General features: G+C 41.0%; 1 protein-coding gene across 1 annotated transcript in view; it reads right to left on the reverse strand.

Moving 5' to 3' along the window:
• Positions 1 to 4,527: 4,527 nt before the first annotated feature.
• znrf3 (zinc and ring finger 3) overlaps positions 4,528 to 12,951 on the reverse strand; it is a 70,737-nt gene continuing 62,313 nt past the window's right edge. Inside the window, exons 5-9 of the mRNA XM_066689326.1 lie at positions 12,239 to 12,349; positions 11,379 to 11,546; positions 8,854 to 8,956; positions 6,876 to 8,546; positions 4,528 to 6,127 (exon numbers count right to left, since the gene is read on the reverse strand). Coding sequence (XP_066545423.1) covers positions 6,072 to 6,127; positions 6,876 to 8,546; positions 8,854 to 8,956; positions 11,379 to 11,546; positions 12,239 to 12,349 — 2,109 coding nt within the window. The 3' untranslated portion in view covers positions 4,528 to 6,071. The remainder of the gene's footprint in view (positions 6,128 to 6,875; positions 8,547 to 8,853; positions 8,957 to 11,378; positions 11,547 to 12,238; positions 12,350 to 12,951) is intronic.

Genomic DNA, 12,951 nt, shown 5'->3' on the forward strand with positions numbered 1-12,951 from the left:
GTTGTTGTTTTGTGCTCTTTCTTTTCCCTGGGTCTCTTAGGCTTAGGCAATACAAATAAGGTTGTTTGTGAACGGGAGCTGGAGGAGAAAGCACTGTTCTGAATGTGAAAACTGTATTTTAAGAGGATAGGACAGATAAAGTAAAGCGTGTATTTTTTTTTTGGAATGACACAAATTTGAGATACGATCAGTCGGTTCAGTTTAAACATTTGCGATAATAGTTTTCGTCAGCCTCTGTGTAAAGTGTTTTTCATACTTGGAAAACGATGTGAGGAATTTTCAGAGGAGAATTTCACTCGTGCTGTAAGATCGCTGTCATTGTAAGTACGTATTGTAACATGTTTCAAAGGCGGTTTCTTAGCACAGAGGTTAGGAGCAAATTTTTTAAATGTTGGCAATGTATTCGGGTACGATTGCAGCTGCAGGCTTCATTCCAAGAACTACTTTCCAACGAGAGGGGAGTCAGAGTTCTCCTGCCGCACAGATCAGGTGTTTATGTTGCAGCGTTTTCGTTGCAGTGTCCAAATTCAGTGAAGCGGAGAAAAAGAAAAACCTTTCATCCCAACGAGCTAGACTCTAATAAATCACTTCTCGATTCACAAACAATTGAGACGTCTCTGAAGCCATGTGTAGTCCATTCCCTCTATGATTCCATATGTTGAATCGCAGGGAGGTCAGACACACAACCTGCAGTCAGGGGCGTACAGGAGTGTGGGCCATATGGCTTGGATTCGAATTCCAAAATAACTGGAAGGAGATGTTGTAAACTGAAACACTTGTACGTGGAAATTTATCAATTAGATATTTCTCCACGTCCACCGGACTCCAACATGTGAATTTCATTAACTGCCTTCCAAGTCTGTTCCAACAGCTGCCCTCTGCATGGAAAAAAACAACAACTATATTACAAAAAAATCAAAATAAATCTCCCTTAATCTTCCAGGGGTTTGCCAATGAGGAGGATGATTCATATTACGATCATCACCATTTGCAATATAGATTTTCAGAAGACCACTGAACAAGTATGACATCGAGGCTGACAGAGATCCTGAAAGCTGAGGATCACCCACCTGGCGGACAAGTGTGAATTTTGGGAGTCTTGACATCCAACTGTAGTTTTCTCCATATTTTGATTTCTCAATAAATTATTTTTTTTGTTTGTTTGTTCTTCACAGCCCTGTTGCATATTTTCCAGTCAGCATTGACATAGAATCAGCATTTAAAAAACAATATTTTCAGAAGCGATTTAGTTTTTTTTCGTATTTCAGACATATGACTGGCCAGGTGTTTGTTTTCATGCACAGTTTCTCATCCCCCTAGTGGTGGGTTTCAGAGAGCAAAGGAGTAAGCATCCAGAAAAAACAACAATAAAAAAAAAAAAAAAACAGAAACACTTAAGTTTTTCTCCACTTTCACAGGCCTAATCCTTACATGTCAGGATCTGCAGTTTAAAGGGAAAGTGGGTCTGAAAACTGTGTTTGACCTTTCTGTATCGGTGTGCTCCAGTTAAGCTTAAGTGGGCTTAGACTGGTTTGGTGAACTTTTGAGAAGATGAAAGGCTTTGATCTTATAACCAGGAGGTTTAAAAAAAAAAAAAAAAAAAAAAAAAAAAAGGGACCTTTGGATATTGTGCTGCACGAATCCCAGTGGATTCAGCAGCTCTTCAATCCTCCCTCATCTATGTTTAGCAACCTTTCAATTATGAACAATGAAAGTGAATGTTCATTGAGCACAATTCCTCATCTATTAATTTCCACCATAAGTCCAAAGGCAATATCTCTTGTTATAAGACTGAAGACAAGATGGGATCACTCAAAGTATGTTCCACCTATTGACATTGATTCAGTGGCCACTCATTGAGTGCTGTCCACAGAGGCCCACTACCGTGAATGCGTAACCGGAGATCTCCAGCCTGTAATCTTGAATACCTGTAATTCTGAGAACTGTGGGACCTTTTGTAAGGGAAGCTGGTATAATAAGTTCCCCTCGGGAGCATTAGGATGACTGAGGCTTCTGTTCTCCTTGGAGAAGGCCAAGAGCAAAGACTCGGGCGGCCGACAGCGCTGCCTTTCCGTGCTGGACTCAAACGCAGTGCAATTACCCTGACAATATACCTGGTTTCTGGTGTCAGTCAGGAGTTAAGGGCCAGACAATCAATGTTAAAGGAAGAAACACAACCTGTTTCATTGAGCCAATCACTGGAACCATGTCATTAGGTCAGAAACTCACAAACCCAAGAGACAGAGACACCTTTGTTTTATTTCAGTTCGGGAAACTGAACTTAATTCGATCTTTTGTATTGATCTCGGCTCTGATGTTTTTCAAATTGTATGATAAAGCGAGGATTGGGCGGAGCAGTTTCTGACTTCAGCTGGAATTCATTTAATGGACTTGCAAATGTCAAAAGAGTGAGTTAGAGTGAGGTAGTTTAAAGGTGCGTCACTGAAATGGGAAAAGGAAAAGGATTTTATTAGAAAAATAAAAACATGGTTATGGCCCTTTTTGATGATGTCACTATTAAATATCCATATCTAACTGATTTGAGTGTATTTACTTGTATTAGAATGATATTTTTCATCAAAATATGGTGCTGGTATTTAAATAAGAGTTCAGTATTACACTACTTGCCATCTTTCAGCATTCCCTATATTTCTCTAAGACTATAAACACAGGTCAGTTGTATCGTCTGTCCAGTATCTATAAATGTATTTAAATTATTATTATTGTAGTGTATTTCAGTACAGCTAACAGCCAGAACCTCCAGATGATGTAATATGTGCACAAGAATAGGTGTTTGTGTCCATGTAAAGGTCAGAACAACTGCTGTGGTTGCTCTTCAGGATGCAGAGAACTATCCTTCCAGCAAAATACCTCCTATCAGATGACATTTAAATGAAAGCAAATGTCCAGTAGTATCACGTTTCAAGCCCAGATGCATCGCAACTAATTATCTTGATGGCATTGATCAGCACTTGCACGGCTCCTAAAGTGGCCTTTTTGGACATTAATAGGCTGACGGTTGGTATGATTACTAATTATAAATAACTGCGCAGACGATTCGACCTGACAGAATATGATATAAAGAGCATTCAGGCTTTCCTGCAAGAGATAACCCGCATCGTTCACAGTTAATAATAGGCACAGGTGACGGGAGTAGGTTGCAGTTGGGAGTTTTATTTTAAAGCCGTTAAGATTTGTCTTAACTTCAGAGAACACAAGCAAGGTGATTTCTGGTGGCACCTTCTCCCGAGATAAATGGCCATTTGCTTCATGAGAGACTAACCCTGAGCTCTCAATTGAGATAAATTGCCATTAGGTTTCAGGTATATTAACCCCAAGGCTTCATTCCAACTTGTGGCAATCGTCTGGAAATTTCCAACACAGACTTGCGACTAAACTATTTATTATTCTGTCAAGAAAGGTTTTGTTTTGCACATAGAGATACTGAAAAGAGAAATCTATTCCACTGCACAATTTGAGCTCTACTGCTTCCTAATATGTCAAAATATTTAAGACAAAATAAATATCATGCTTTTATATTGAGCGCCTCATAGTGCATGCTTTATTATTTTTTTTTTCAAAATAATTATTTCACTTTTCTGGTACAATATCTGGACATGGATTAATTGATTGACTTGACTTTATTGATCAATTGATTGATCACCCTTTTCTTTACCCATTAAAAGTAATAAACGCATCTTCTCTCAGCCCCAAATCTCAGACAAAGAAAAAAACAACAAAAAAACTTTTTAGCATTAATGTTGTAAGTCTGACACCTTGTGGTTCAAATCTAAGACACTTTGCAAGGGTCTGCGGATACACACTTCACTTATAAACTGATTTTATTTACTGATGTATGTTATATGTATGTATGTCGTCAAATAATACATCAATAATAAATATAATCTCCGTACCTTAGACAGAGCGAAAGAGAATGGCGCCCTCTTGTGTCTTGATTTTGAATTGCAATCTTACCCTTGTATCGAGGAAGGTGTTCAAGTATCCATCTGGTCTGTATGGGGGGCTCAGGGCAGTGCAGAAGTGGGTGGTATGCTCAGTTCCTGGTCACACAACTCCATAAAAAAACTATCATACCTTTTCTATATAACTTAATCACGCATTATTAATAATTCTACTACTACTTCAAAAAGTAAGAGTACTTTATTTTATTTAAAATTAGTGCAATAGAGGTTTCAGCAAGACAAAAACAACAATATGTATTGATTTTGATCATCTCAGTGAGGCTGATAACACCTAATTAAATACTTGTCAATTCAAGTAATTTACTTTAATGGTAACAGACAGCATGTTGAATGTACTCTGTGAATCTAGGCAGCAAATACATAATATTTTAGAATAATTATCTTGAGTGGGCAAACGCAACGTTTTCATTATCAACTGCGCGAATTGTACATTTACACCCCACAAATGGTGTTGAAATGATTGCTCAAGGTGAACATTAATACTCAATATGTGTTCAATACAACAGATACAAAATTCAATTGGAAAGAACGACGCCACACTGTGTTACTTGAATAAAACTGTATTTGTACAGGTCTCTTTACACTTTGTTACAAAACTGTATAGTACTAAAATTTAAAAATCAGTTTTTGGTCAGAGAATATTTAATCTTTGTGTGCAATTATCATGTATTTACAAAGTCTCATGTTAGTGATTTCTCAAACAAACAAAAAAAATGATTTCAATAACGTTCATACACTCTCAACATAAGACATGGCTTAAAGATAAATATATTAGTAAATAAATATTCAGAGAACATATTTCCATAAATGAAATGTGCTGCTATACATATACAGAAATATACACAGATTGATTTTCTAGCCTTTTAAAACATTGTAAAATGGTAATGACGGAGAAAATAATTACATTAAAAAATTAAAAATATTACATTTTTATACAATCCTTTTAAGTGCTACAAATAAAAAAAAATTAAATAGTGCCTGAAGTACCCAAAAATGTTATATTTGTAGTACAGATCTCTAAGAAAAGGCAAGATTAGATTCTTATAGTAATCATTAATTACAGCACTGAGTTATAAATAGGGCATTTAAAACTGGTAGTCTTTTAGCAGTATGGATACATTTCATAGAAACAGTATAAAAAGTCTGCAAAACAAACACAAAAGGCATATACACTGACAACATCTGAAAGGTTTATAATGTTAAAAAGTGGAGACACTTTTTCGAAATCCGCCTTTGGGGATTCATCGGTCTTTCAACCATCTCTCTCGACTACTTGACTTTGGCCTTTTTCTGACAATCAGAATTAAGCTGTGCTTCTCTACCTGTATATATTATAATGACTATACAACACAGACTTTAAAAAGGTCTGGGGGCCCAGTAGAAAAAGGCTACGCAAAAGGTCAGAAAGACACTGTAGAGAACGGACTGACACACCCAAACTGTGCTATGAAAGTTAGACTTGCAAAATTAGTCTATTATTTCCCTGTTACGCCACTGCTATAACTATTTGTTACCTCTGTTATACCATTGTTATAACGTAGCTCTATTTGTTACTCATTAGCTCTTTTGTTCATCACAAAGCTACAGTGCTGAAACCAAACTACACGAATCGACGACAAACAACAAACACTATTAAATGCTAGTTTGCTACTAAGGCAGCAGTAGCCCTGAGTGTACGGGAGGGCTGATGCTCCCAAGAGCAAAGCCTGATGTCCTGGTGTCACCTGGTTTTCCTAACTCAAGCAGAGCACATCTGTAAGACTGGTTTTCCTGAAACCCAGACGAATATCAACAAGAACTACAACGTGAAAGGGCACAACAATTCTGGGTTAAAGGAAACGGTGCTAAATTTTGGCATTTCTCCATATTACCACTTTCCTGTGTTTGTCAAAGCTAAAAAATATATATATTCTTTATACATATACATATATACACATATATATATATATATATATATATATATATGTATATTATATAACAAAAATAAAAAAACCCTCAAAAAAGAAGTCTTACACAAACTGGAGTCTTAATATTAATGCATGAAAAAAAAAAAAAAAAAAAACTTCCCGTGTAACCGATCTTGAAGCCTCACAGGCTCGGCTCCACTGTGCAGTCTCTCTCCACAGGGTGTGACGGTCCCGACCCTACACACAGAGGACACTTTGTTAGAGAGGCAGGTCAGAGTGGTTTCAAAGCGTGCAAACTGTTTTCAAAGTCCACTTTAAACACACGCACACACACTCATATCTATCTATCAGTCTATAAACATTTTATAAAAACAAAACAAAAAACGTATGAGCTGTCAGAGAATATGGTTCGATTTGCAGATGAAAAGCTAGAATGGAATTAATAGAAACAGCATGATACACAAAAATTGTTGTCCAGCAAAAGACTCAGATAACTGAGGCAAAAACGATCAATGCAGCACTGCTCTTCCTTGTGAAATGGAATCAAACAGTTGCCTTTTTATTTATTTTGATATATTTATAAATATATGTATAACTAGCTGACAATAAAGTACTTCAATGTAAGTAAAAGTACAGTCAATGTACTGACTGCCTCACAGGCTCATTGCTAATATAGTCTTTCTTTCTGTCCCCTCCAACATGTGTCAGCGTTCGACATTCCAAACATAGCTGTGGTGACATACGGCCCCGGAGTTTATACTTCAGTGTGGCTTGTCATGGGCTCAAATTGGTGGTTGTGTTCTTTCTAGCCACTTCAATTAGCTAATCCATAGCTCCCTTCATCTAGAGTAGAAATATACAACACATTCACACAATAACCACTAGGATACAGACTCCAGTTTCACAGCGTCAGCTCCCAGCATTCGCAGACGTGAGGTAAACGGAAATCAACCAATCGGAAGTGACGATGGTGGAAACTCCTCACCTGCAGCTTTGCTGTTTCCGTGTGCTTCGTGGAAACTGGAGCGATTGTTGTGGAAAAGAGCCCGTGCTTCCTCCTCTTGGGGACATATCTGACCCCCGAACTGCCCAGAGGGGAAGTAGAGTTCACTGGGCTCTTCCCGGTCCCCGGTCAAGCTCTCCCCTTCCTCAGGAAGGTTGGCTGAAAGCAAGCCAGCCTGCAGCCCTGGGGCAAAGCCCAGCTCGCAGTCCACGTCCTCGGGGATGATAGGTATCCGCTGCCCAAGGTCACAGCAGCCCTGCATGGCGTGCGACTCGGCGTTAGTCCGTGTGTACTGTACATTCACCGCATAGTCCTCAGTGTAGCAGCCCCCATTGCTCTGGTGAACATCTGTCTCCTCGTAAAAGCAGCAGGGCATTCCTTCGTAGTTCCCCTGCTCTGCTGGGCACAAGTGGTCCGTGTTAATGCTATACAAGTTCTGGGGGGAGGATCCTAAAGAGGTCCTAGAATCAACGCTGTGGACACAGTGGGTTGTCCCCATGAGCTTGGCCCCACACACCTCCTGCCCTTTGCCCTCCGGGGCAACAGGAGGGATCTCAAAGCAGCAGCTGCAGGCCGCCCCCTGCTCCCCTTCCTCCGGCCCCTTATTCCAGCCCCGAAGGTCCAGTCCAGTGCCCTCGGAGGCCCCGGCTGAGGTAGTGGTATTGGTTTCCCTGGGTTCCAGTGAAGAGTGGCAGCTATAGTTGGGTTCCAGGCTACAGCTGGACAGCTGGTCCCCTGAGATGAAGGAAGCCCCAGCAGGCAGCTGGAGGCAGTCTTGGCCAGGAGGGGCCGGAGACTCGTCGAGGGGGGCGGAAGCGCAGCTGGGTCCGGCCTCGCCCGCTCCCGCACGGCACGGGCTTTTACTCCGGTACACGTAGGGGTCATAGTCACTGCTCAGAGAGCTGCGGAAGGTGGAGCAGCTCCCATACACCCCCTGGTTGCTGACTTCAGTACAGTCCAGCATTGAGTCACTGGAGGAGCAGTGGCACTGGCCCGAGCTGCTGCTGCTGCTGTCGCTGCCAGGACAGTCGGCCAGGTAGCCGCTGCACACAGAGCGGTGGCCATGGTAACAGCTGAAGCTGGAGGAGCTCCCGCTCTCCCCGAGGCGAGAGGAGGAGGCGGGGGCCATGTGGACCACTGTGGGGTACAGCATGCCTTGCGGGAAAGCTCGGGCGTGACCTTTATGGGGCCCAGGGCCTGGCTGACCCTCGGTTTGAGGGTAGGTCAGGCCCTGGAAGAAGTAGTGCTGGTACATGGTCTCATACTGGGAAAAGCAAGCAGCCCGGGAAAAGCTGCGTCCATTGAACTTGGGCCGCTTGAAGGTGTGGTGGGGCTGGGGGTAGGCCGCGGCCCGGTGCTCCATGCTGCAGTGATGGGGGTTTAGAGAATGGTCCAGGTGGATGGGAGGGTAGCTTTGGATGAAAGCAGAGGACTGGGCTGGATACAGGTTCTGGTCGCCGTGCTGATCCACAGTCAGAACGGTGATGGGGTTGCCGTGGGGATCCATGCTGGTGCGGGTGGGGTAGGCGGTCATCTGGCCGGCTCGGTGCACTCGCCCAGGGTAGTGAACAGGGAGAACGACCCTCTGCTGCCGGCTGTGGGCTGGATTCCCTGGATCCATACAGATGGGCCCCGGGTTCCCCTTCTTTTGCTCTGAGAAAGACAGAATAGATGCAAATGCTTATAAACATGGAAAACCTTCACATATTTTGTGTATGAATATATATATGACTGATATTGACAGCCAATATTATGGAGCACTAATTCTGATTTGAAATGATATCTTGAAGTACACTACAGCTGTAGGTCTAAATAGCAGATAAGTTATCTGGCTAACTAGCTCCTCCTTCTCACAAGATGGGTAAACGTATGCCTTTGAAACTGGCGGAGCATCTGCATCCATAAATGAAACGCTCACACAAATTGAAGGCAATACCTGCCTTCATTTGCATAAACTCACCAATTATATTATGCCGGCAGTGAGGACAGGTGTGATGTTGAAGTAACCAAGGATCCACACACTTCTTATGGAATCTATGAGCACAAGGAATCACACGCAGCTCCTGTAAAATAAAAACGAAATGAGGTGAGAAACTAGCTCAGCAAATCAGTAGTGTAGTCTGAACTCAACCAAGCATCGCTGTAAAAGTAGGGTGTAATTCAGAGAGGCTTTTCTAAGCGATCAGACTCTCAGTTTTGCCAGAACAGCAACAAAAACATTCACATGTAATAAGTGCAATATGCAAATTAAACTCTACAAGGCATAAACCAGCACACAAACAACAACAACAAAAATTAAGTCAAGAAAACACATTATTTTCTAAAGAAAACAGGTCCTAAACATTCCAGCTAATTTCCTAGCATGGTTCTGGTTTAAAAAGGCTGGCAGGAAGTATGAAACCATCTGCCATTTCTTAAATTAGAGAGGAGCTTGGGAATGAAAGAAAATTGTTTCCACCTGCCAAGTAATTCTCCACGGGTTAATTCTAGAGCTTTGTATCTCTCTATTCAGGAAAATAACCTGTTCCAACTAGCCCACTCTGTCGCCCTCCCAAACTGCATGCTTTTTATGCTAAGCACAATTGATTGCATGTATCCATTAAACATTCAAGCTTAATTGTGTACCTTAAAATAAAACCCCTTTCAATCTCCGTAGTGAGTTACGCGCTACCCATTTGGAATCCAGCCCAAGACAAATATCACACTATTATTATTATTATTTGTACTATAATTATTGTTATGATCATCATCAACAATAATGTAACTCCATTGCATCTTATTCATAGGAAAAACTAAAAAATATCTTTGGGGGGTTAATTGAATCCAAAATATTTGCCAATAGCAAAGGAATAAAATTCACAAACATGGAATATTAAAATCAGATACTGTTCCACAGTTTAGGGTTGCATCCCTCGGGGAGAAGTCTTTATGTTCACCACAGACATTAACAACTTTCATTCCTGTTTACTTCTTTGAAATTTCTGTATTTTTTTTTTTAAATGCACAATTATTAGAAAACGTGCCTCTGTAGAAAAACACGCAGCTTCACAGTTTGTTTGTGACACTGAATTAATTAAAAGCTGTTGTATTCTGTTTCTAGCCTTTCAGGTTTTAAAGCCTGAACAGAAATCTGCTTACACATGCACTGCTCACTATTTCCTTTGATACTTCATTTTGGGAAGAGTATATTTATTGTTCTGGTACAGTAACTAACATCAATACCCGTATTTACAGAAGAACAGAAGCGCAGACGTGCAGTAATGTGTTTATACAGCAGCGCCAGACTGATGTTCGCTGCATTAGATATTTATTATTGGTGGATTCGGCCCACACTCTCTGTGACTGGCGAAAGATCTGCCTCACCTTTGGAGCAAGAACCACTTGGTCCAATATGAGGCCCTATGATTACCATTAACAATAGATCGAGAGTGCACTTGCGGTTTCCCCTCTAGAGGGCAGTAAAACTATGCACTATATATGCATTGGAAAGGTTTTGTGGACTTGTGAAACAGCCTTCCTGGAGAGCAGAGCACCGTCAAACCAATACAGAAGAAGTCTAATTACATTTTACAGGTGTTTAGTCAGGCTACTCTGGGAAGTTCATGGGTGTGAAGGCAAGGAAAGGAGGATGATGAGAGTGTCCCAGCGTCTGACAGTGAAACATGCCCTCAGCATCCAGTGAATGATGGGCTGACAATACCACTTGACGTGCTTATTGGTCCGTCTAGGGAACATCTGAACTCGTGACCCTTTTCTCTTATTCTGAAGAGTCGAAAAGATCTTTTGAAGCTTAAATTGGTTCAGGGATGTGACTGGTGTCCTTTAAGCTGCTGATAGACGGCAACAGGGCCAACTTTCAGAGATTACAGAGCACCTAGTTAGTAGTCGGAGTGTTATATGAACACACACTCAATCACACACTCTCACACTCTCACACACAATGACTCACCGGATCTTCCTGTGTTTTGTTTCGTTTTCTTTAAAGTCTTTGATGCTATTCATCCTTTTATTTCCCACTTCCTATTTCCAGTCAATGTGACTTCCTTTGCTTTTTCTTGTCCCCAGATGACAACATATAAGCCACACAAGAGCGATCCCTTTGGGCCATGCAGGCGTGCCCTTTACATATCTCGGCACATGGCAGAATGCTTGTCACGTACTGGGCAAAACCTGAATGTGTATGTGAGGCTCGTCAGCTGAATGAAATACTAAAATAAGTAAAAAAATAACATGCATAGTCTTTTGAGATACCTCAGAGTGCAATACAACCAATCTGGACCGGGTCACATTAGCGCAGGTTGCGAGTAGTGAGGAAAGCCTAATTTCTCGCTGAAAAAATCTCAGATTGAAGATTGATGAATACATATTTTGAGCTGCGTTACTCACTCTATTGATCACAGTTCTCATTTTCATGGTTGCAGAGTCACAGAGTAATTAGATGCACCTGCCACAGGCAACGTTTGTCAGGACGCTTTTCTCTCCTACCTCTCCATCGATGTATTTCTCCAGACAGATGGCACAGTCAGACGTGGAGCTGCTGCTCAGAGAGTCTGACATCCCACAGCCGCCCTCCCGGTGACCTTTACTCTTGGACTTGAATTTCCGCGTTTCCATCTTTTCCAGCGCTTGGATGGCCATCCTGTTCATGGAGCTCTGTCAGGAGACAACATTGAGCAACAGATCAGCAGCATTCTTGAATTAAACAAGATGCATATTGAAGGTTGTGCAACATCACAGAACAATAATGACTCTAAATAATGAAAATAATATTTGTATTTTATATAGCGCCTTTCGTGAAAAGATATCTCAAAGGGTTCTCAAAAGTGTATACCGTAACGTCTCGGCATCAGACAACCCACGATTCGGACTAGGTATTGGCTTGTGTGCTAAAGTTCCTCTGCATCACCATGGTTATGCATTTCTTGGTCAAATTCAATGTGTGTCAGTCACATGCCAGAAGTATGGACACACGCCTGTCTGATTAATTTAGCAAAGCAGCTTGAGAGGGAGAAAGTGTATACAAACATCGGTACAGTTATTCGCTCCAATTATTCCTTCACGCCTTCATTGGCGGGAAAAAAAAAATGCTTATGATGTCACCACTCAGGACATGCTGCTTCAGGGAAAGTCATTTGAGAGAATCAATCAAGCGAAACAGGTAAGTCTATTCCCAAAATGTTCTCAATTTTTTAATTGGCTTCATTTTAAACACTGGCGTCTACAGAGATGGTTTGAAGTGTTCTGCATATCAAAATGTATTCACGTGAAGGGATTATAAATCAAGACTCGTGTTTGTTTGAATAAACAAAGCTTGATAGCTTTTTAATAACTTCATTAGCTCTTACCTGACTTCTCCGTTGCTTTAATTTGATCTTAATGAGTAGAACAAGGCACACTAAAGACACCACCACGAAGAAAGCCAGAAAGATCCCCATATCAAAATACTCCGTGGGTTGCTGGTGAAAAGATTAAGAAAAAAAAAAAAATGTCATCAGTATATATTCCATGAATAGTTAATTGATTACAAAATATCTACTTTTGTTATTCTTTTAAATGAGCAATTTAAGACGTACTTCTTTTTCAGATTTTTCACCAGGATACATTTAAGGTTGTGAATCATAACACTTGGATGAAAAAGGGTGCTGGAATAAACATATTTGTTCCCTTCCAACTGAATCTCTTGATTTTAAAATCCTGCTTAGAGTTAAACCCAAATTGCTTATGCATATTGACGGCAATTGGACTCATAATCTGTCTGCTCCGATGTTTGCGAGTATAAGAGCATGGCTGCACATGTTCATATGTATTTCTGTGCATGGCGGAGCCAATCAAAGCGGCGGGAGCAATGTTTTTGTTGTCGCGTTCAAATCTGTTTATCTTGCCGGATTAATATGAAATCCTATATTAGCTGGAAGTCAGTGGGCCAACAAGTAGCTTAGAAATGAAATTGTCCCTTGTGATTAGCAATGGCTGCTCTTCAAAAGGAGATTTGCCCCAGTAATCCAGCTAATTTGCTCTCTGTATGACAAGCTAAAAATTATTCGAACAGTATAACTGT

Source organism: Amia ocellicauda, chromosome 17 (genome assembly GCF_036373705.1).
Source record: "Amia ocellicauda isolate fAmiCal2 chromosome 17, fAmiCal2.hap1, whole genome shotgun sequence".
In the NCBI taxonomy this organism is placed as follows: domain Eukaryota; kingdom Metazoa; phylum Chordata; class Actinopteri; order Amiiformes; family Amiidae; genus Amia; species Amia ocellicauda.